The sequence below is a fragment of the Condylostylus longicornis genome, unplaced genomic scaffold, assembly GCF_029603195.1.
Source record: "Condylostylus longicornis isolate FDR11 unplaced genomic scaffold, ASM2960319v2 ptg000216l, whole genome shotgun sequence".
Classification (NCBI taxonomy): domain Eukaryota; kingdom Metazoa; phylum Arthropoda; class Insecta; order Diptera; family Dolichopodidae; genus Condylostylus; species Condylostylus longicornis.
In genome coordinates this window covers 40,489-66,513 of record NW_026578183.1, presented here as the reverse complement: position 1 = coordinate 66,513, position 26,025 = coordinate 40,489, and the positions used below count along the sequence as shown (strand labels likewise).

The 26,025-nt window shown below is 29.5% G+C and overlaps 1 protein-coding gene across 1 annotated transcript in view; it reads left to right on the top strand.

Moving 5' to 3' along the window:
• LOC129616468 (uncharacterized) overlaps positions 1 to 26,025 on the top strand; it is a 210,737-nt gene that overhangs the window by 153,091 nt on the left and 31,621 nt on the right. The window contains exon 6 of the mRNA XM_055532108.1: positions 17,650 to 17,774. Coding sequence (XP_055388083.1) covers positions 17,650 to 17,774 — 125 coding nt within the window. The remainder of the gene's footprint in view (positions 1 to 17,649; positions 17,775 to 26,025) is intronic.

The following is a 26,025-nucleotide window of genomic DNA, read 5'->3' as shown; positions in this document are numbered from 1 at the left end:
GTATTTTGATTTTTATTGCAATATATTATAATTACACTAATACGTTTCCCCTTACAGCAGGGATGTCAAACTCGTTTATCATCACGGGCTGTTTTAGGGTTTCCGAACATTGCTTCGGGCCGCACAATAAAAAAACTTAAACTACTAATTATACTAAAATTTTCACTCATAATTTGTAAGTCGCATCACTCGAAGTGAAGGGGTATTACCGAAAAGTATTTTGGTTTTCAGTGTAAACTTTCAATTTTTGGAAATGATTTTATGCTGGAAAATGCAAAAAGTTTGAATAACAACTCATCATGCCAAGGGATGCGACTAACAGAATATCAGTGTTTGATTTTTACTGTCAACATATAAAAATATAAAACATACAAATAATACAAAAAAATATAAAATCATTTTTTAAGGAAATTTGGCAACGTTTTTCTGTTACTTAAATCTTCGAAATTCGGCTGAATTTAATTCGTAGTTGTAATTTTTAATATTTTTAATATTGATTGAGCATGGCTGATTTAATCTTGATCTTTCAGCCGTTTTATTATTTTTCAATATCGGAAACAATTATTCATACAAATATATTCTCCTGAACATGGCGAAAACACGCTTAATTAAATTATAGGTAAATAATTATGAAATTCAGTAATTCCCACATCTCTAAATTTTTGTTTTAATACAGAATAATATTGGTTTCAATACACAGCATTTCGATTTTAATTGTAAATTTGAATCAAGTGTTTCAATATCAACAGAAAAGTAGGTAGGTTAAATTCATTTTAACTTCCATTAAAATCTAAAAATTTTTTTTCAAATTCGGTTTTTAATAATTTATTCTAATTTCTAATTTACTTAACGACAGGAGACCATACTGTTTACAAATATAAGAAAATTAAACTGGTTCAAATAAATAAATATTTGAACTCGAAACTGTTCATTTTTTGACATGCATAAGTTTGGGTTTTGGATGCGTGGCAAACCTTCGCTGAACCTTCACTTTAGTTTTAACACATTCTTTTTGATCTAAATCAATATCTGTAACAAAATTATAAGAATTAAATTTCACAAGATCAGCGGGCGGTGTGTTTGACATGCCCGCCTTAGATGAAAGAAAATTTATACTTATATTAATAAATAATTAAAGTTTCGTGTAAAACATGCTAACATTCTGTTAGAATAGGAATTTTTACTTTTTTTTTGCAAGGAATCAGTCTCTGTTTACATTTATGTAAAAAAAATGTTGTAGTATAAAAATTTATTTAGTCTTATTTAGTCATATACTATGTGTCAATTTTTGTTTTTTATTTATAATATGGATAATATATGGTGTGTTTTATTTATAATTTTTTTTTTGCACTTAAAATATTCATATGGGGTGAAATTACCGTGGTTCAAATTCAATTCATATATGATTTCAGTTTTTAATTTTGCGACTTTTTTTTATTTTTTATTTGTGGTAGGTTATGTAGCGTACCTACATTTATAAAATTTAATGAAATTGTAAAGTACCAGTAATCCTCTTTTTACACGATAAAATGGTTCGCGAGAAATTCGTGTAAAAAAAATCATGTAAAAAAGATACTGGCTAAGTACAAAAATAATAAATTTTTTGATAATAATAGATTTACAAAAACAATAGATAATTGTTTTCGTTTTAATTCATTAAATAAAACAAATTATATTAAAATAAATTAAAATTTAGATTTAAGAAAAAAATATGTACATATTATATCAGAAATTCATAAAAAACTTAAATAGCAAGAGTAAAACCATAAGAAAAATTTAAACATTAAACAGTTTTATTTATTGTAACTGTCTGAAAATAAACGCATACGTTTGCGAAAGAATCAAAATCACTACAAAATCATTGACATTGAAAAATAAAAAAATAAGAAATTTTAATATTTTGAACATTTTAAAAAATATTTAAATAATTTTAAAAATAATGTTGATGATTTTGATGCTTATGACGTTGTTTCCCATTTTTTTTTTAATGAACAGTAATATTTTTGATAATCAATTTTTAAATTTGTAAATAATTTTGTTCAAAAAAAATTTATTTTTAATTTTGCTTAAACTTTTTTTTTAAAAGTTTTAGCTATCTCCCCTCTTCCTTTAAAAATTGCAATACCACAAAGATTGAAAATTTTTTACAGCGAAACAGCATAACTGAATATTAAAAAGAAATGTCTGGTAGAATTAACCGTTACGTAAAGTCCATTCCTTTTTCAAATAGGTTGTAGAAGTCTGAAACTTTTGTAACTTTTAGATACTAATAAAAATTTTTTTCCAATTTTACTCCTTCGCAACTTGCGAAATCTCTCGAAATCGTCTCTCGAAATTTGTAAAAGTCGCATTTTTGATAGCACATATTTCCGCAACTGCAAATTTGTTTCAAATTCCTATGAATGAAAGCTAACAATAAATGACGCAATCAGCCTTTGAATTCGAGCATTATGTTATCGCCTCCATTTTTTTTCAAAAGCAGTATTCTCACTTTGAAAATTGTTGCTTTACAAACAATTTAAAGTTTTAACCAACTTTATTAATTTTGTTAGCTACTTTTAGTAAAAAGTCTTTTCGATTTGTAAATAATCTATATTATATTTTACAAGATTTTTCCAGTTCATGAACAGGTATACATATAATCTAATAAATAACAAAAACAAAAAAATGAAAATAGCAAAAGAGAATACTGGGTAGATACATTACTCAATTGATTATACATACTGTAAAACAAAAACAAAAAATGAAAAGCGAAAAGCGAAAGAGAATAAAAAAAGAGTAGTAATATTTTTATACCCTGCACTTCGTGAAGGGTATATTAACTTTGGTATGGAGTTTGTAACTACTTGAAGGAGTCATCTGCGGTATGGACATATATATATATTCTTGCTCAGCGTAAAATTCTGCATCGATTTAGACATGTCCGTCCGTCCGTCCGTCCGTCCGTCCGTCCGTCCGATCGCACGATAACTCAAAAACGAATAATGCAATCGACACCAAACTTTCACAAGTTTTTTATTTTGTGCCAAGGACGAACCCTATTGTTATTGGACTAATTCGGACAACGGGTTCGGGTAGCTGCCATACAACTCCAAGAGTTTATTTTAAATACTTCAAAAACTAATAAAGCTATAAATATAAAATTTTGTATACATTTGTCCAATTATATTCTACATATGGTCTAAAAATTATAATGGGATAGCTGCACCGGTTCGGGTGGCTGCCATACAACTCCAACAGCAAATTTTTTATATTCGGCAAAATAATAAAGTCAGATTCATGAAACTTGGCAGTCATGTGTCCAATTATAGGTCAAATATATTTTTGAAGTTTTAGAGGAATTGCTTGGCAGGTTCGGGTACCTGCCGTACAACTCCAGAAGCTAATTTGAAATATTTGGAAAAATAATAAAGTCAGTTTCATGAAACTTGGCAGTTGTTTGTCGAGTTATAGGTCAAATACATTTCTGAAGTTTTGGTGGAATTGCTTGACAGGTTCGAGTAGCTCCCATACAAGTATAAAAGCTTATTTTAAATATTTGGAAAAATAATAAAGTCAGATTCATGACACTTGGCAGTTATGTGTCCAATTATAGGTCAGACATATTTCTAAAGTTTTGGTGGGATTGCTTGACAGGTTCGAGTAGCTCCCATACAAGTCTAAAAGCTTATTCTTAATATTTGGAAAAATAATAAAGTCAGATTTATGAAACTTGGCAGTTGTGTGTCCGATTATAGATTAGATATATTTCTGAAGTTTTAGAGGAATTGCTTGACAGGTTTGGGTGGCTGCAATACAACTCCAACAGCAAATTTTTTATATTCGGCAAAATAATAAAGTCAGATTCATGAAACTTGGCAGTCATGTGTCCAATTATAGGTCAAATATATTTCTGAAGTTTTAGAGAAATTGCTTGACAGGTTCGGGTGCCTGCCATACAACTCCAAAAGCTAACTTAAAATATTTGGAAAAATAATAAAGTCAGATTCATGAAACTTGGCAGTTATTTGTCGAGCTATAGGTCAGTTGTATTTCTGAAGTTTTGGTGGAATTGCTTGACAGGTTCGAGTAGCTTCCATACAAGTCTAAAAGCTTATTTTAAATATTCGGCAAAATAATAAAGTCAGATTCATGAAACTTGGCAGTCGGATGTCCAATTATAGGTCAGACATATCCGTGAAGTTTCTATAGAATGATTTCACAGTTTCGAGTAATTGCTACACAATAACGAAACGTGCAGGGTATAATTCAATCGGTTTATACCGACTGAAACGTTTTTACTTGTTTTTGTTTTTTTGCTTTACTACCATAAACAAGAATAAAAAGCAAAAGCAAGCGAAATATTTTAAATGAGTTAAGTAAGAGTAAAATAATTTTTTGTTGTTGTATTTAACATGGAATGGAATTAAAAAAAATAAAACTAAAAATTGTGAGAGATATAAGAACACGAATAACGTTACGTTACGTACTTATCTAGATAACTTTGTTTATAAGGAAATTTTTCGTTCTTAATTGTTAACTAATTCTTAATTTGAATTTTAATCATATCTATGTAATTAACAGTGACACATATTACATCTTAAAATTTATTAAATTAAAAATATTTCCATTACTTTTATTTATCATTAGTATTTAAACCAATATGATATTTATGCATATACAAGTATATACCTGCATATGTATGCCATAATATGTACAAATTTTTCTAAACTTATTTTAAAATTGATTGCCACAATCCTGTTTTTACAACAGATAATGCTGCTTATAAGCAAACCACAGGGGCCCCTAGTCTATTTTGTTTATGAAAAACAAATATCTATGTGTTAGTGTCTACACATCCTATGACAAAATGTGTACATATTAATGCAGTCAATACTTTTAATAATACATAGTGCCTTTTTGAAAAAAAATGTTGAAGATCAAATCATATGAACTGAATAATTTAAAGATTTTAAAAATTTTCAAATTTTTGGAAATTTTTTGAATTACATACATATATACATATTTATTATAAGTATATGGGGATGTGTAATTCTAACAAAAATTTTTGTGTTTGTGTTTGAATTCTTCATGAATATACGCACACAAAAAAACGTTTTTTATTAAATTTTTTTATTCTAAATTTTTTAACTGAAATTAACTAAAATTTCTATTTTTCAGTTTTTTAAAAAGAATATTGGTTGAAGCCTATTTGAATATTTGAATTAGCCTACTTGAATATTTTGTAATTTTCAGTATATTTTTCTTAAAAACTGAAAAGTAAAAATTTCCCATCCAAAAAAACTGAAAAGTAGGATTTTAAAAAGCTAAAAAGCTGAAAAATAAAATGTTTGTATAAAATAATTATTATGGTCTTTTAGACTGCTTTCTTAAATTATTATATATTCCAAATAAACAAGACAGCGTTCACCTTGCAAACCTGTCTTGGCCCTGTCAGATTCTTTCACCTCAATCTGGTGAAAGTCGCTGGCTAGATCCAAAGTATTATTTACGCCTGCAATCTAGAGTATTATGTTATGTGTTTTTCAATTCGCGCAAAACCTTGTGGGAGCACTACCACCAATTCCCGTGTTGACTCTAGCATACTTTTCCCCTGCAAGTGCCAGATCAAGAGGCCCAGGAATTATTATTATTATTTTTGGACAACCGTCCAGTTTTACTATTTAACATTGACTGACGTTCTCGTTTTAAAACTTTTATTTTTTTTAATATTATTTTTTTGTTATTCAAAACTTATTGTGTTTGATTTTTATTTTATTAAAATGTTCCCACAAAAATCGCAGACTCATCAGAAACAAAAGCTTACTATGGATATGAAATATTATGCTTCTTTTTTCGTCTGTTTTCATTTATAACACACCCATCGTTAGCTTGAGGCTCCGACCAAGTGTTCACTACAATTTTGTGTTTTTTGGATCGCACAATCTTTATGATTTTAAATTATTATCATTAATCTTTTCTGTCTTTTTATTTAAAATATTATTAATTATACCCGTACGAACGTATGTTCGAAGGGTATACTAAATTTGCCTTACCGTTTGTAACGTTAAGAAATAACGGCGTTAGATATAGACTCAAGTGTATGTTTTTGATCAGCGTCAAATTCTGAGTTGATTTAGCTTTGTCTGTCCGTCCGTCCGTACGTCCGAACGATAACTCAAAAACTAATTGAGCTAAGTTCACCAAATTTTCACAAATGATTTATTGTAGTAAGTGCCAGAACCCTATTTAAATTGGACATGATCAGGGTACCGGTTCGGGTAGCTGCCATACAACTTCAAAATTTATTTGGCTATATCTCAGAATCTATAAAAGTTGTGGTATTGAAATTTCACACAAACGAATATATTAGTAGGGCCAATGTGTCTCATAAAAGTCGTTGAAATTACTTGGCTCCTTCTGGTACCTGCCATACAACTTCAAAAGTTATTTGGCTATGTCTCAGAAACTATAAAAGCTGTGATATTGAGATTTCACACAAGTGAATATATTAGTAGGGCCGATGTGCTTGATAAAATTCGCTAAAATTTCTTGGCTCTTTCTGGTAGATGCCATACAACTTCAATAGTAGTTTGGCACAACCAGTATTTTGAAAAACACGATGTACTGAAATTTTGCATAAATTAATATGGTAATACGTCAACTTAAAGTCATAGTCTGCCCCATAGTTAGTTATGGCACATTAGTTATTCGCACATAGGATAACAAATTCGTACGGGTATCACAGAGTTGACAAGGTCAACTCTATTTTTTTTCTCGTTTTTTCTCTATTGTTGGTAATGTCTTTAAGATGTATAGTTTGAAAGTTTATACGGCCTATAGTATTGTTTTCTACTATATTTATTGAGAAGTATGTTAGAATTACATTATCGCGAATCCTGTGAACAATTCTTGTACTTTATTAGATAGTTTCCTGTTAAAATTTAAATTATTAGAGGTTTATTAATTGATATTTTTGGTAATGATAATACCCGTTATAATTTCTTTTACTTTAGTTCTTACGAAAGTTTGCATCGTACAGTGTGCCTCTTCAAATCTCATAATTTTAGCTATGCAACCATCTTTATTTCTTGTAGATTCTCTTTGAATTAGTCTTTGAAATTGTTATTATGTACATTATTTTTATAATCAACTAGAACAATATTTTCATTTATTAAGAAAGTTTTTTTTGCTTATTTGGGGTTGGTTCAATTCGAATTCTTGAAAACAATTTTTCATTATATTCTGGTATTTGTATAACTGCGATAAGTTCGTCTAAATAATAGACTACTTTTCTAGCCTCGAAAATTTTAAAATCTGGAATTAGTTCCATTTCTCTTTCTGATAATATATTTCTTGTTAGGATACCTTATTTGCTTGTGAGTATAATGTCCTCAATTTTTTCAATATGTTTTTTTTGCAGGTCTATATCATGGTTAATTTGGAAAATTTTTTATACATATATGTTTGATATCGTCTTCTATTTGTAAAAGTTTATTTTCTCGGTTTTTATTGAAATGGTTTGAGTATTGAGCAATAATGTCTTGTTGCGAGTTTATGTATGTGGTTGTATTTTTAATTGGTTTAGAAATTGGTTAAAATTAGGGCTTCTAATTTAGATTTGATTTATATTTTTTGTTTGTTTTTGTTTAGAGAGTTTATAGAACTTACTTTTGATTTTAGTATTCTGTTTTCAGAAAAATTAATTTTACCGTTCAGAAAATCGCATTGTTTGACGTTCCCCGATAAATAATTATCCCGTCTGCTATCATTAGACATTTGAACTCTTATTGCTAAGGTTTAAGTTATGACCACTTGTGGAACCACTTTTGTTCTTATAAGTTCCATTACCATTATCATAATTTCTGTATGCGTACCCAGCTTCATGCAATATATTTATTGCCCCCTCCAAAGTTTTAGGATTTCTGCAGTTGAGAATAGATCTCTTGGTTTTTGAAATCTTATTCTTAAAGATGCCCAGAGCTGAGTTTTTTATTATTTATGGCATGTTATCTTATGTTACGGTTTAAGCGAAAGTCTTGTATTCACCTCAAGGCTGTCTATATGTCATTATAAAATTCCACACAACTTGTTCTAAAGTTTCTGTCAAGCAATTTCACCAAAACTTCAGAAATATCTTTGACCTATAATTGGACACACAACTGCCAAGTCTTATGAATCTGTCTTTATTATTTTTCCAAATATTTAAAATTACCTTTTGGAGTTGCATGGTAGGTACCCGAACCTGCCAAGCAATTCCACTAAAATTTCGCAAATATATCTGATCTATAATTGGACACACAACTGCCAAGTTTCATGAATTTGACTTTATTATTTTTCCAAATATTTAAAATTAGCGTTTGGAGTTGAATGGCAGATACCCGAACCTGTCAAGCAATTCCACTAAAACTTCGCAGGTATATCTGATCTATAATTGGACACACAACTGCCAAGTTTCATGAATCTAACTTCTATATTTTTTCAAATATTTAAAGTAAGCTTTTGGACTTGTATGGGAGCTACTCGAACCTGTCAAGCAATTCCACCAAAACTTCGGAAATATCTTTGACCTATAATTGGACACACAACTGCCAAGTTTCATGAATCTGACTTTATTATTTTTCCAAATATTTAAAATAAGCTTTTGGAGTTGTATGGCAGGTACCCGAACCTGCCAAGCAATTCCACTAAAACTTCGCTAACATATCTGATCTATAATTGGACACACAACTGCCAAGTTTCATGAATCTAACTTCTTTATTTTTTCAAATATTTAAAGTAAGCTTTTGGACTTGTATGGGAGCTACTCGAACCTGTCAAGCAATTCCACAAAAACTTCAGAAATATATTTCACCTATAATTGGACACACGACTGCCAAGTTTCATGAATCTGACTTAATTATTTTTCCGAATATAAAAAATTTGCATTTGGAGTTGTATGGCAGGTACCCGAACCTGTCAAGCAATTCCACTAAAACTTCGCTAACATATCTGATCTATAATTGGACACACAACTGCCAAGTTTCATGAATCTAACTTCTTTATTTTTTCAAATATTTAAAGTAAGCTTTTGGACTTGTATGGGAGCTACTCGAACCTGTCAAGCAATTCCACCAAAACTTCAGAAATGTATTTGACCTATAACTCGACAAACAACTGCCAAGTTTCATGAAACTGACTTTATTATTTTTCCAAATATTTCAAATTAGCTTCTGGAGTTGTACGGCAGGTACCCGAACCTGCCAAGCAATTCCTCTAAAACTTCAAAAATATATTTGACCTATAATTGGACACATGACTGCCAAGTTTCATGAATCTGACTTAATTATTTTTCCGAATATAAAAAATTTGCATTTGGAGTTGTATGGCAGCCACCCGAACCGGTGCAGCTATCCTATTAAAATGTAGAGTAGAGCATGTGTAGAATATAATTCGACACACTTATACAAAATTTTATATTTATGTCTTTATTAGTTTTTAAAATATTTAAAATAAACTCTTTGAGTTGTACGGCAGCTAATCGAAACCGTTGTCCGAATTAGTCCAACTATACTAAGGTTCGTCCTTGACGCAAAAGAAACAACTTGTGAAAGTTTGGTGATGATAGCATTATTCATTTTTGAGTTATCGTGCGATCGGACAGACGGACGGAGGGACATGTCTGAATTAACGCAGAACTTTACGCTGTGCAAGAATATATACATATGTCCATACCGCAGGTGACTCCTTCAAGTAGTAGTTTGTTATATATTTTATTTCTTAATTATACATTTTTATTCTTTCATTTTTAGCACTTTTCCAAAAAAATTTTTGAAAAAATTGCTTATTAGCTTCACTCTGTCCATCCGTCCGTCCGTCCGCCCGTCCGTGGACACTTTTTTTGTTTACAAAACTTCTACACCCTTGAAGATAGAAAGCTGAAATTTCATACCTACATAGATCTTCATTAGAAACTTATTTCCGTAGAACAAAATTTTTACCTATCTCCCCCCCCTATAGAAATTATACCCCCCCAAAACCCTAAAAATGGCTTTTTTTAAATATATTTTGTTGAAATGAAACCATAAGCATTTTTGAAATTTTTCAAACGCTGAAAGGCAGTAGCTTGCTTCCCCTAGCGCGGTATACTATAGCTAAACTTTAGAAATACAAAATGGCCGTTCAAAATTTACCGTTATCTAAAGTCCTTTTTTCCCAAATTTTTGATCTCGTTTTTCTTCTAGACCCCATACTGTAGAACTTTGAAATTTTAGGGGCTTTTAGACATTTACAAATAGTTTATTTCGTTAGAAGAAAATTTTTTTCCATCGCCACCCCCTCTCAAGTTATAGCCTCTTGAAATTCGTAAAATTTGAATTTTTGACACTTTATATTTTCGAAACCGCAAGCTTTTTCAAATTTTCATAAACGCAAACTAACGGTAAATTCCTTGAAATTAAAAAATATAATTATGTTTCTTAACTCACACAATTAACCCTTAAAATCGAGCATTATGTTAACCCCTTTTTATATTAATTTTTGCTTTATTTCAAAGACTGCATATGTGCGTCATCCTAAATATATGCAATCCTAGAAATAGTTTTGTATATAAATGAAAATAATTTTAATAGTGTGATAGGTATACATAGACTGTATTTAAAAGCAAAATTTTCTCTTGTTGAAGGGAAAAGTGCTACAATACAAACCATTGGTTTGACCCAACTTTATTCTTGTGTATATGTACTTATTCTATAACTATAATTTAAATATTTTTATAAAACTGTGGACAAAAAAAAACTGAAAATTTTGTTTAAGTTTTTGAATTTTATTTATTATATTTTATGATTGAAACCATAAAAAATTTGATTTTTCAAGAATCTCACTATTTTTGGTAACTATATTAATTTTTTTTTTTGCAAAATGTTATAATTTGTAACTGTAAGTAAAAATGTAATTTAATAAAGAAATTCTTTGTTAAAATATTTTTGTTAAATTTTTTTAAATTTTTTTTTCGTGAACATTTGTTTTTGTATATGCAGATTTTTGTAAAAATTTTTTTCAAAATTTTCATAATTATTTTTTTTTGAAGTTTTTTTTTTGAAAATTTTACAATTTCTTTAGTTTTTTAAATATATTATAACAGTATGTAAGTTCCGTATATACATACATTAAAGTCTAATTTAATTGAACTCTACAGTTTTAGTTGGTCGATTGCTTTGTTAGTTTTTTGCATCAAAGGTGCACATTTGTTGAATGCCGATAGTTATGTATATGTTTTTTTCTTTTGTTGTTGTAAATTTTTCGTAATATATTTTTTTTGTTTTTATTTTGTTAAAATTTTTTTCTAGTTTTTTTTTGTTTTTTTATTTTATTTTTATTTTCATCTTAATATATTTTATTATAACACTGATAGTGTTTGTAATTTGAAATAAAACCCCTAGTGTTTTTTTATGTTAAAAAAAATTTTGTTGCTACTATGTATTAATTCTTATTAATACACCCAGTACAATAGAGATGCACTTTTTGTAAAGATATAGCATGTTTTTTTTATTATATTATTCGTATATAATGCGTTTAATGTATATATATAAAAAAAACGCGAAGCGCATCCTATAGTTTCTGCACCACTTGTATGTATCTGCAATAAAAAATAAAACTCTTATTTTTTCTATTTTTCGTACAATATTTTTCGTTTCCTTAAAACTAAATTATAGCACAAAATTTTTATTTTTAACAGGTATTATTATTCTAGCATACATTTCATTTCTTCATAAAAAAAGTCCAGACACTTGGTCAGAGATTTTTTATTCACAAAACGAGAAACAAATTACACTATGCTTCTCGTTTCAAGATTTTATTTTTTTTTTATTATTATTTTTTTGTTATTCAAAACTTATTTTGTTTGATTTTTATTTTATTTAAAATGTTCCTACAAAAATCGCAGACTCAACACTGATTTTTATCGAAGAAACAAGAAGCGTTTTATATTATGCTTCTCGTTTCCCGTCTGTTTTCATTTATAACATTAAACACCGCCTGTTAATATAGCATTCCCTGCTAGCGATAAACCATAAAACGTTTTATTTATTATTTGAATTAATAAAAGTTTGTATTCTTTCTCTGGAGGAAGAAGTACGAGAAAGGCAGAAAAAAAGATGGCATTTAGTATTCCTAATCCGTTGGAAAAACCCATACTCTACTAAAAGTTCCAATGTTACCATCAGCTTTGTTTACTTATTTTTAAATTTATTTTTCAAACAAAAATCGTGGGAAAATTTGTTTACGAAGACGTTTTGTGTATGTCCTGCTTAGTATTAAAACAATAAGATTCGAAAAACATGCTGTTACAGCAAGACATGTAGTTTAAATCAAAATTTCTGAAAGGATATGTATGGTGTATCTTTTAAATATAAAATTATTTTTATATTTAATTTTGAAGTAATTTTTTAATAAGTCTTCAATTTATTGCAATTACTAAATACGCAAATAATCACATGTACATATTATTATGTGTATACCTACATATAAACCAGTTTTTAATTGAATTTAATTGAATTAGTTTTTTAAATATTCTTATGTCAACTTCACTTGAAGCTTATCATCGGAGACAGGATTCCTTGGAAATGTCTCGAAGCAGCTTCAGTCCTATTAAGTGAGCTTCCACTCGTAAAAAATTTTCGTCTTTAATGATTTAAGAAGGGGGTAAGTCATTTTCAGATATGGAATTTAATCGCAACCATTTTGGTGCAGCATGGGGAAATTATTCATAAAAATAATCTGACAAGACTACTACATTACTTTATTTTTATACTTATTTAAATAAAGTAATTCGAAAGTAGCCCATTTATTCAAATTTTCTTTAAAGATGATTTTTAGTATTTCAGCTGGTTTGTGATTAACTGATTTGTGTTATTGCATTATCCATGGAAACCGAAATTGCGAAAATTTCTATAAGCTTAACTCAAGACTTTAAACCGCTAAAAAGATAAAGGTAATTAGTTGACTCGGTAAAACATATTTACGGTTATTATAAAAAGAATACATTCTTTGAAATAGTAAATGACATTGAAATTTTATTGAGTTATTTTTTTCTTAATATTTTTTAAAAAATTTTATGAATTTTGCGTGCACTTGTTTAGATTATCATGCATTAATGTACAATTCATTACGTTGCCCAATAGTTACACATTACGTAAAATTGTTTTACCTTTGAGCTCAACCAAAGACGTTAAAACTAAGATGTACCAACCAGAAAAATTTCTACATAAAAAATCAATTCTAGGATACCACACATTGGCTGAACAAAATTATATTCCTTGTCTTGTTTATTCTGATATTCCCACTCTCTTTTCTCATTTTTTAACAATTTTTTTTTTGCTTCCGTTTGTTTCGCTTTTTATACCCGTACGAACGTATGTTCGAAGGGTATACTAAATTTGCCTTACCGTTTGTAACGCTAAGAAATAACGGTGTTAGATATAGACTCAAGTGTATGTTTTTGATCAGCGTCAAATTCTGAGTTGATTTAGCTTTGTCTGTCCGTCCGTCCGAACGATAACTCAAAAACTAATTGAGCTAAGTTCACCAAATTTTCACAAATGATTTATTGTAGTAAGTGCCAGAACCCTATTTAAATTGGACATGATCGGGGTACCGGTTCGGGTAGCTGCCATACAACTTCAAAATTTATTTGGCTATATCTCAGAAACTATAAAAGCTGTGGTATTGAAATTTCACACAAACAATTATATTAGTAGGGCCAATGTGTCACATAAAAGTCGTTGAAATTACTTGGGTCCTTCTAGTACCTGCCACACAACTTTAAAAGTTATTTGGCTATATCTCAGAAACTATAAAAGCTGTGATATTGAGATTCCACACAAGTGAATATATTAGTAGGGCCGATGTATCTCGTAAAAGTCGTTGAAATTACTTGGCTCCTTCTGGTACCTGCCATACAACTTCAAAAGTTATTTGACTATATCTCAGAAACTATAAAAGCTGTGATATTGAGATTTCACACAAGTGAGTATATTAGTAGGGCCGATTTGCTTGATAAAATTCGCTAAAATTTCTTGGCTCTTTCTGGTAGCTGCTATACAACATCAATAGTAGTTTGGCACAACCAGTATTTTGAATAACACATAGTACTGAAATTTTGCATAAATTAATTTGGTAATACGGCAACTTAAAGTCATAGTCTGCCCCATAGTTAGTTATGGCACATTAGTTATTCGCACATAGGATAACAAATTCGTACGGGTATCTCAGAGTTGACAAGGTCAACTCTATTTTTTTTCTCGTTTTGTTTTATTTTGGTATGTGTGTAAATATTTTTTCATTTCTTAACAATTTTTTTTGCTTCAGTTGGCTTTTTATTTTTTTTTCTATGTGTGTGTATACTAAATTAGCTAATTTATAGCAATAATGATATTGTAGAAGTCGATTTTATTCAATAGATTAGCTGTCAAAAATTGCCATAAATACTAAAAGAGAACATTATCATCAAAATGCCCAAAAAATTTCAGATTAATGTCAATTTGTTTATTTTTATATTTAAAGTAGAAGGTATAAGATCTGGCTTAAGAAAGTTTTTAAAAACTTTATAAAACTTGAAAAACTTTATTTGCAAAGTAAAACTTAGGTGCTTTAAAAATTTTTTAAAAAATCTTAAGCTATCAAGTGCGTTTTTCTTTGTTATGTCAGGAGGTCTTATTTTTAAAAAATATTTTTAATGGGCAATAATTTTTTTTATCAAAACCTTTTAGTTAAAAATCAAAATGAATTAACAAATGGTTTTTTCTAAGTTTCATACTTTTAAAATTCAAAATCAAAATTTTCAGTTTTTGCGTAACCAAAAAAATATTTGTTTGAGTTTGATAAATATTTGTAAATTTGATGTTTATCAACTAATTATGAATTTTAAAAATTTTTTCCAACTTTTATAACTGCCTTATTACCGACCGCATTGTGTATACAATAAGGTAGGTTAAGTGATGACAGCAAATTTTGCATATTGAGTTTTCAATGGGATCGCACTTCTTCATAGTAGGGAAGTGTAAATAAACTATTTTTAGCAACCTGTCGCTCTGTCTGTCTTTGTGTGCACGCGTGTAACTCAAGTTCGGGTTGACTTGATCGATTTTGACAATATTTTATATAAGTTTATTTCGACTATATCACGAATTGATCAACTTTTGGGATATATCAGACCTTGGGAAGTGGACCTTTTAACAGGCCTGTTTTACATTTTTGATCGATAGAAGAAAATATACTTAGAAGGAAATATTCAACAGATTTACTTGAAACTTCATACGTAAGCTTCATTCGATCATCCGCGAAATCTCCTAACATTTGGAAGAAATCAGGCGTCAGCAACTGGACGCTTGTTACGGGCCAAATAAACATTTTTGCGTATATAAAGAGAAATAACCAACCGATTTTATTGAAATTTAATATTTAAATTAGAGGTGTTAAAACAATGAATCTATAAATTTAATTGGAAATATCAGGGCTCATAAACTGATTTGGCGGCCGTTTTTTCTTTTTTTACCATATCTACGAAACGAATTCATGCAATTTCTTGAAATTTAATATTTGAGTTCTGGTTGCTAACAGAAATTACTGACGAACTTTTCGTATAATTCTGGCGGTACAAAATGAAACTTTACCAGAAGCTAAATCCACATTTTTCTAAGTGTGCTAACTTATTAGCCTTCTTAAAATTGCAAAGAAGTTTTAAGACGCATTTTCACAATCTTTTGGAATATTTTTACTAATCTAGACAATACACATTAAGGTCGATTATTTGCTAACTACATCAAATTTTTTTACCGACCGTATTGTGTATACAATAGGTAGGTTATGTGATGGCAACAAATTTTGCATATCGACTTTTCGGTGGGAATGCACTTCTCCATAGTAGGGAAGTGTAAGTAGACTATTTTTAGCAACCTGTCGGTCTGTCGGTCTGTCGGTCTGTGTGTGCACGCGTGTATCAAGATCGGCTGAACCGATTTTGATGAAATTTTATATGTAAGTTTATTTCTACCATGGCACGGATCGATCAACTTTTGGTATATATCAGGCCTCGGGAACTGCACTTTTTAGCGGGCCTGTTTTACATTTTTGAACATTTCAAAGAAAATATTCAACCGATTTACTTGAAATTTCATATATAAGCTCAGCTCGACCGTCCGCGAAAATTTCTATGTTTTGGAAAGATCAGGCATCGGCAACTAGACGTTTACTACGGGCCAAACATACACTTTTGTGTATATAAAGAGAAATAATCAACCGATTTCATTGAAATTTAATATATGAATTCCTTATACTAAAGCAATGAACATATAAATTTTATGGAAAGATCGGGGCTCGCAAACTGATGTGCCGGCTGATTTTACATTTTTCACCATATCTACGGAAAGAATTGATGGAATTTCTTGAAATTTGATATTTGAGTTCTGGTTGTTACCGAAACTTACTGGCGAGCATTTCAGGGAATTCGCGTAGCACAAAGGAAATTTTACTAAGAGCCAAATTTACATTTTTCTAGGTATATTAACTATAAGCTTACTAAAGTCCTAAAAATTGAAAAGAAGTATTTAACACACATTCTTATAATATTCTGTAACACTTTCATTTAACTAGACAATACACAATGCGGTCAGTTATGTGCTGACCACATCAGATATTTTTTAAATGAAAGCGTTTTAGAGAGAAGTTACGTCACTGTTTTTTTTTTAAGTTTTTTCAAGTTCCAGACAAGTGTCATCACTTTATAGCTTGTACAGTTATGTCCTTTACAAAATCTTCATTGTTGCTCAAAAATTCGACTTTTGCTCATTTTTGCATTATGGTAAATTAACAGAAAAAAAACTGGTACTTGCTATTTTTTTTTTCCATTTTAGGGCAAATATGAGTTCTTATTTGTAATAAAACGATATATTTCACTTGTAGACTACAACCACAAGAAACAAATATTCAAAAAGACCAAACTTGAGGCTTCATGAAACATAAGGCGGCCCAAGAAGAAAATTGTATTGTGTTTTCTTGTTGGTCCGGACGCATACATCCTTCTGCTTCGGGAGTACAATCTATTTCCGAATATTCTGTATGTTTTAAGTGAAACGCAATGTTTCTAATTCTGAAGACGCCGTTCAAGTGAACCATTTTCTCTAATCTAGGTTCGAATATCAGAATTCTCTAAATCGGCAGAAATAAGAATTTTTTGAAAATTACATATATGTATATTTGTATGTTTTGTATGTATACTTACATATAAATTTGAGCTTCTTTTCTCAACGACTTTAGATTACAGTTGACATGTACTTGAAACCAAATTAACTTTTCTTGAAGTACATGTCTCTAAAAATAGCAGATAAGTTTGATCATACTCAAGACACAAAGAGATAATTTTTATGAAAGGGCCACATTTTTCTATCATATTCATACTTCTTTTTACATTAGTGATAACAAATTATAAAGAACAAATTTAAATAAATATGTGTAGCAAAGTTTGAAAGTATGTCGCTGGAAGTATTGTTTGAGCATGAACATATGTACAAACGTATGTATACATGTACATATGTGTGTTAAAAACTCGTCATACTTCAATCACTTGTTCTTCTCAATTTAACCAAACTAGAGTAGAATTTTGATTTTTTTTATTTTCCTTTTCATTACATACAGACGCAGAACCTTTTTGTAAGGACTATCTTGAAATTACAGATCAAGTAACATCAAAAACATTATTAAACAGTTGTGCTGAAGAAATACGACCAGTTGAAATCATCACGAATTCTCACCAAGTAAACGTAAGTAATATGTTGTTTTAGGGAAGTTAATTCATTATTATTAGAACGGCATTTCAATATGTTTATTAGATATTAGTTATTATGCTGCCGGGTATCGTGATTCATGCTTCATTGATATCGCTTTTTAGCTTAACTATGTACTAGTTAATAAAAAAAAAATTTATATGTACTTCAAAAACAAAATTTTATCAATATTCGGAATTTCGGAGCCCAGTACGAATAGAGGAATTGAAAAGTTTGTTTCAGTATAGATACATAGATATATATTTCAATTACTTTCAACTGAAAAATACAGGGTGTGCGAGACCCATGGAATTCCCGAAGGAGGATGATATATTGCTTCCAGATAAACAACTCCAGGCGACATTTCACTTTTTGAAACCTACTTCTTGAGTTATGGGATCTTAAAGTTGGAATTCTTGAAAACCGTCTTATTTCTGTATTTCAATTGATAATTCGGTGAACATCATAAAAAAATCTAATTACTCATTTTGAAGCGCATGAAATTCCCCTCCTAAGCCTGTAACAACAATGTTAGACCATCTTAATTTCCAAAATATTACTGTTATCTCGTCATGTACTCATAATGGCAACTCACTAACCTATAAAACCTTGAAAATAGTATGAGTTTCAGGAGAAAAAAAATTCAAAAATTACATTAAAAATACAAAAACAAAGTATTTTCAAAACAAAATTGTTTCAGTATTATGAATTATTAATATATGTTACATTTCTTTCCATATAAAAGAATTTCCATAATTTATTTATGTTTCATAATATAAAATTATCCTTAAATTTCAGGAGCATCGCGCCTAAGAGCGAAATATAAGATCAAATTAAAAAAAAGCTTTATCAGAACAAATTATCCAAGTTATGTTGACCCTTCGACCTTCTGTGTATTTTTTTATACTTTATTATTCCTAAAATGTAATTAATGACCTTCAGGTATCAGTTATAGTTTTATTATTGGTAGCCATTGTCAGTTATGTTTTGAAATAAATAATACAAAGAAGTTAAAAAATTATTAAAATGTAAGTGTGACTACTGTAATTTACAATAAAATGTGTGTAATTCAATATAAAAAGTTAGTGAATTTAACTCAACTTCAAGTTCATTTAAAATGTATTGAAAAGCTGGTTTGTTTAATCTGAAGTTTTTTTAAACCTGAAAAGTAATTTTTTTGCATAATGTATAATTATTTTTTTAAGGATTAAAAGCATCCGTCAAAATTTTCTACCAATATTTAGAGAATAATATTTCTCCTTTTCTTCTTCTATACACGCTCTTCCGAATCGCATTTCCAAAATATTTTTTTGTTTAAATAGCTTACTTGAATAAAAATATATTTTTTTCATTAACCAATGACACCACTATTATTACTTTTACACTACTTTTGAATTAAAATAATTTTTGTTTCCATTGTGTCAAATATGTTTTTTTATTTTCCTTTTTTATCACTAAACAAATTTTCAATTGATTATGACAATCCAAAATTTAAATATTTTATTCGTATCTTGGAGTACTATTTTCGTCGGGGTCGTATTGTAGTTCGTAGCACGTAACAATACTACAACGGATCTTAGAATAGGCATATAAATTTTACTTTATAAAACTTGAAAAAACTTTAAATATTGAGAAACCGATGATATTGTAATTTTTCTCAAAAAGTATCAAAGACGCTTTGCATTCTAAAACTTTATAAAGTTTTTGAAAACTTTAATATCCCAAACAAAGCTTTTGCATTTTCAAAACCTTGATGAATTTTTCTATTTATTGGAAAAATTTTCAAAAGTCTTGCATTTGCTTATAACTATCTTTTAAATTAAAATATTCTTTGACTAAATAGACTTTCCACCTTCTAAGTTTTCAATTAATAGAAACATAATTATAATTAATAGGAACATAAAATATAAAATATAAGTAGTTTAATTGTTTAAATTTTTGATTTTAAATTTGTACTTTTGTCACTTAGAAGCTTTTGTTAATTCTCTATATGAAGAAAAAAATTCAATAAATTGGTGCCCAACTCCAAGTCCTAAACTGAAATTAAAATGGGCAAATAGTTCACGATTAACTAAAGGAACTAGGATTAACTAAAGGAACATTCATCCTAGGAATGACATTAAAAATTCAAAATATACCAGTGTTGCTATTCTACTATAATTTACTGTGTTGCTAAAAATAAAAAAAAAATGTAGTAGAGTAGTTCCGGAACATAGAATACAAGGATTTCCATTTTTTTTTAACGCTACAATTAACTAAAAATATTTTTTTTTTTTAAAAACGGGGCAAATGGCTTCCCATTCAGTATATCATGAGTTTCAAAAAAAGTATACAAAAATGGCTTCGCGTGTCATATTTCCTGAATAACCTTACCATAAGACCTTATAACATGAGGAGAGTCCAAAAAGCAAAATGTAGCTTGATGTCTTTTGTTCATCTGGAAGCATTCTATTACCCTGCTTCAGGAGTTCCATCGAATCTTGGATAGCCTTAAAACTTTAGCGAACCATCTTCTTTAATAGAATTTAAGCAAGTCCATAAAAAATAATCTCCGTTAGTATGTTAGTATGTAAGTCAAAGTTCGGGAATAAAGCGTTTACTATAACTATAGTTAAACTTTAAAAAACAAAATGGCTGTCAAAATTTACCGTTATCCGAAATCCGTTTCTTCCAATTTTTTATCTCGTTTTTCTTGTAGACCCCAAGTTGTGGGGGCCTAAAATTTACAAGCTTTTAGACATTAACAAATACTTCATTTCGTTAGAAGAAAATTTTTCCCATCTCCACCCCCTCTCAAGTTATCGCCTCTTGAAATTTGTAAAATTTGAATTTTTGACGCCTTATATTTCCGAAACCGAAAGCTTTTTCAATTTTTTAAAAACTCAAAAAGCTAACGGTAAATTCCATGACATAAAAAAATATAATTATTTTTCTTAATTCACGCAATTAACCCTTGAAATCGAGTATTATGTTAACCCCTCTTTAAATTAATTTTGCTTAATTTCAAAGACTGCATAAATCGTTCATCCTAAATATATGCAATCCCAAAAATAGTTTCGGATATGAATGAAAATAATTTTAATAGTGTAGTAGGTATAGATTTTAATAGTGTGGTAGGTATTATACATAAACTGTATTTAAAAGCAGTATATTTTTACATTTATTTATTTATTTCAATCTACTGGGAAGTCTCCCTTACAGATTCCAGATGTATAATTAACTTAAAATAAGATAACAAAAGAATAAACTTAACAAAATATAAGTAACTAAAAATAATTGTAAAAATAAGTAACAATTTATCATAAAATTAAAGAAAAAGAAAAAAAAAAATTTAATCAAAAAAATTAGTGATTTCGATTTCAGAAGCACAAACATTAAATAAACGTTGAGAATTTGCTATAGGCTGTGAAAAGCTGTAGTTAGTTCGGTGAGAATCTAAATATAAAAAACGACGAGCTCTTACATCATAATACTGTACAAATTTAAAATAAGATCGCAATTTATTCTCGCAGACAAAATATCGTAAGAATACATAACTGATGCAACATTACATCTAGATTTAAAAGTTTGAATTTGAGTAGCCAGTAGCATTCATCTCCCAATTCAACTTGCGTAACGAAAATCTAACCATATTTTTCTGCACTGATTCAATACGTTTAATATGTTTAGTGTATGACGGCATCCAAATAGGTGCGGCATACTCAAGATGTGGACGAACTAATGATGTAGACAAGCTTTTGAAAGTATACGGATCACAAAATTGAGAACAATTCCGCTTGATAAAACCAAGCATAGAAAGCGCCTTAGATATAATGAAATCAATGTGAGGATTAAAAGTGAGCTTACGATCAAGAACTACACCTAAATCTTTAGTTTCATCAACCACATTTAAAAGAGAGTTATTCAGATTATAATTAAAATCAAAACAACTTTTCGTTCTATAAAATCTCATTATTTTACATTTTTCAATACTCAATATAAAGCCATTTAAAGAACACCATTTATAAAATTTTTCAATATTTATTTGAAGCCTATAATAATCATCTAAGCAAGTAATAACTGAGAATATTTTAGTATCATCAGCAAATGATAAGAAAGAACAATCAATATCAAAACCACTATCATTTGTAAATAGTAAAAAAAGCAGAGGTCCCAAATGTGTACCCTGGGGAAAACCAGATGTTGATAAAAATGAATATGATTCTAAATTAGAAATTTTAACAGAAAGCTTTCGCCCAAGCAAATAAGATTTAATCCAATATAATAAGGTACCATAAATACCCAGTGCCTGAAGTTTAAGTAGAAGTTTACTATGATCTACCTTGTCGAAAGCTTTAGAGATATCGGTGAAAACCGTATCGACCTGATAACCTCGTTCAACTGCGTTATGTACTAAATGCAAGAAAACAGATAAATTAGATGTAGTGGATCTACCTGTCATGAAACCATGTTGATAAGGAGAAATATTTTCCTTTACTAAAAAATAAATTTTATCCGTGACAATAGCTTCAAATAGTTTTGGTATATAGCAGAAAGTTTAGCTGTAGGTCTATAATTTTTAATATTCAACCTAGAACCACTTTTAAAAATAGGTACAATATAAGAGAATTTCCATTCATCAAGATAAATACCTTCTTTCAATGATCTATTAAAAATAATTAATAGAGGTTCAGAAATGCAGTTTATACAATTTTTTAATAGAAAATTTGGTATTCCATCAGGGCCAGCACCCAGATTGAGATCCAACTGAACAACTTTATTGAAAACGTCACTATAAGTTAATTGCAAATTACCCAAATCAAGAATTTCACCAATATTATTATAATAATCTGGTGCTTGAGAAACAGATAAATTTACGTAAACTGACTCGAAGTAATTTGCAAATAAATTGCATGAGACTGAATATCAAAGGCCGTAGAATCATTGTAAGAAATACCAATAGGAAAACCAGATGATCTCTTACACGTGTTTATATAACTCCAAAAAGATCTAGGGTTAGATTTTATATTGGATTCATAACTTAGAATAAAATTTTTATATAAGAAATTACTTAAACAAGTAAAAACGTTTCAGTCGGTATAAACCGATTGAATAATACCCTACACCTTTCGTTATTGTGTAGCAATTACTCGAACCTGTGAAGTAATTCTATAGAAACTTCACGGATGTGTCTGACCTATAATTGGACATCCGACTGCCAAGTTTCATGAATCTGACTTTATAATTTTTCCAAATATTTAAAATTAGCTTTTGGAGTTGTATGGCAAGTACCTGAACCTGTCAAACAATTCCATCAAAACTTCACAAATATATCTGATCTACAATCGGACACACAACTGCCAAGTATCATGAATCTGACTTTATTATTTTTCCAAATATTTAAAATATGCTTTTGGAGTTGTTTGGCAAGTCCCCGAACCTGTCAAGCAATTCCACTAAAACTTCACAAATATATATGATCTATAATCGGACACACAACTGCCAAGTTTCATGGATCTGACTTTATTATTTTTCCAAGTATTAAGAATAAGCTTTAAGACTTGTATGGGAGCTACTCGAACCTGTCAAGCAATCCCATTAAAACTTTAGAAATATGTCTGACCTATAATTGGACACACAACTGCCAAGTTTCATCAATCTGACTTTATTATTTTTCCAAATATTTAAAATTAGCTTCTGGAGTTGTATGGTAGGTACCCGAACCTGTCAAGCAATTCCTCTAAAACTTCACAAATATATCTGATCTATGATCGGACATCCAACTGCCAAGTTTTATGAATCTGACTTTATTATTTTTCCAAATATTTAAAATTAGCTTCTGGAGTTGTATGGCAGGTACCCGAACCTGTAAAGCAATTTCTCTAAAACTTCAGAAGTATATTTGACCTATAATTGGACACATGACTGCCAAGTTTCATGAATCTGACTTCATTATTTTGCCGAATATAAAAAATTTGCTGTTGGAGTTGTATGGTAGCCACCCGAACCGGTGCAGCTATCCCATTATAATTTTTAGAGCATGTGTAGAATATAATTGGAAGAACACATTAATTGAAATACAAATACCCTTCACGAAGTGCAGGGTATAAAAATCGAACTCTTTACGCAATCTCTGAAATACTATTTGATCTGCAATAAGTGTACTCCGTTTATATTTTTTAAAAGCACAATTTTTAGCATTCTTTAAAGAAAGAAGCCTTTTATTATACCACGGGGGATGCCGAGATATAATACCGTTCTTTAAGGGAACGTATTTAGAAATACCTTCAAACAAAATATTTGAAAAGATTTTATAAGAATTACTTAGACTAGACTTACAATTTAAAATATCTACCCAATTGAACTGAGACAAATAATTATTCAAAGAAGAAAAATCACCAAATTTAAAATTGAATTGCGGAACATTTACAATTTGAACTGGTAATTCATTAATCAATTTAAAATTAATTAACAATGGTGGGTGATAAAGGTCTTTTTTTACAATTGGTAATTCAAATTCACTAATTGAAATACAAATATCCTTAGAAACAAAAACTAAATCTAATAATCTATTCAATATATTAAAAACATTATTAACTTGTACCAATTCAAATGAAAACAAGTAAAAACGTTTCAGTCGGTATGAACCGATTGAATTATACCCTGCACCTTTCATTGTTGTATAGCGATTACTCAAACCTGTGAAACCATTCTATAGAAACTTCACGGATATGTCTGACCTATAACTGAACACACAACTACCAAGTTTCATGAATCTAACTTCTTTATTTTTTCAAATATTTAAAGTAAGCTTTTGGACTTGTATGGGAGCTCCTCGAACCTGTCAAGCAATTCCACCAAAACTTCGCTAATATATCTGATCTATAATTGGACACACAACTGCCAAGTTTCATGAATCTAACTTTATTAGTTTTCCAAATATTTAAAATAAGCTTTTGGAAATGTATGGGAGCTACTCGAACCTGTCAAGCAATTCCACCAAAACTTCAGAAATATCTTTGACCTAAAATTGGACACACAACTGTCAAGTTTTATGAATCTGTCTTTATTATTTTTCCAAATATTTAAAATTAGCTTTTGGAGTTGTATGGCAGGTACCCGAGCCTGCCAAGCAATTCCACTAAAACTTCGCAAATATATCTGATCTATAATTCGACACACAACTGCCAGGTTTCATGAATCTGACTTTATTATTTTTCCAAATATTTAAAATAAGCTTTTGGAGTTGTATGGCGGCCACCCGAACCGGTGCAGCTATCTCATTAAAATTTTTAGAGCATATGTAGAATATAATTGGACACATATATACAAAATTTTATATTTATACCTTTATTAGTTTTTGAAATAATTAAAATAAACTCTTTGAGTTGTATGGCAGCTACCCGAACCCGTTGTCCAAGTTGGTCCAATAACAATAGGGTTCGTCCTTGGCACAAAAGAAGCAACTTGTGAAAGTTTGGGATCGATTGCATTATTCGTTTTTGAGTTATCGTGCGATCGGACGGACGGACGGACGGACGGACGGACGGACATGTCTAAATCAACGCAGAATTTTACGCTGAGCAAGAATATATAAATATGTCCATACCGCAGATGACTCCTCCAAGTAGTTGCAAACTCCATACCAAAGTTAATATACCCTTCACGAAGTGCAGGGTATAATAATGAATCAATAAAGTATGAATCAAAATTATTAACATTAAATGGAACTAAAAACTTATTTACATTATTATTAAAATATTGCCAAGATATTGAAGGTAAATTAAAAACACCCAGAATGCAAAAATAATTATTAATATCACTATTCATTTCAAAAATATGTTGAATATTTTCGATATGTTGCTTATAGGTCACAAATTCACTCTTAGGAGGAATATAACTTAAAAAAATAAACAAATTTATTTTACTAGAAAATTTAGAACCACTATTATTCAATGTGTTATAGTCATTAATAACAATTTTAACACACAATTGTGCGACAGTGTCATTATTATTAATAAGAGCAATTGGTTGACTAATATATGACGATTTCACTGCTAGCAAAACTCCACCACCAAGTCGTTGACCAGTAGCTAACGAATTTCTGTCCCTACAATAAACGCAGTATACAGATTCATCAAAAAGTTCACAGGAAAAATTTGCATCATGAAGCCAAGTTTCAGAACAAGCAATAACAGAAAAAGAATTATCATATGCAGTTCTGTAAAATTCATTTGGCTTTGTACGCAAACCACGTGTATTCTGATAA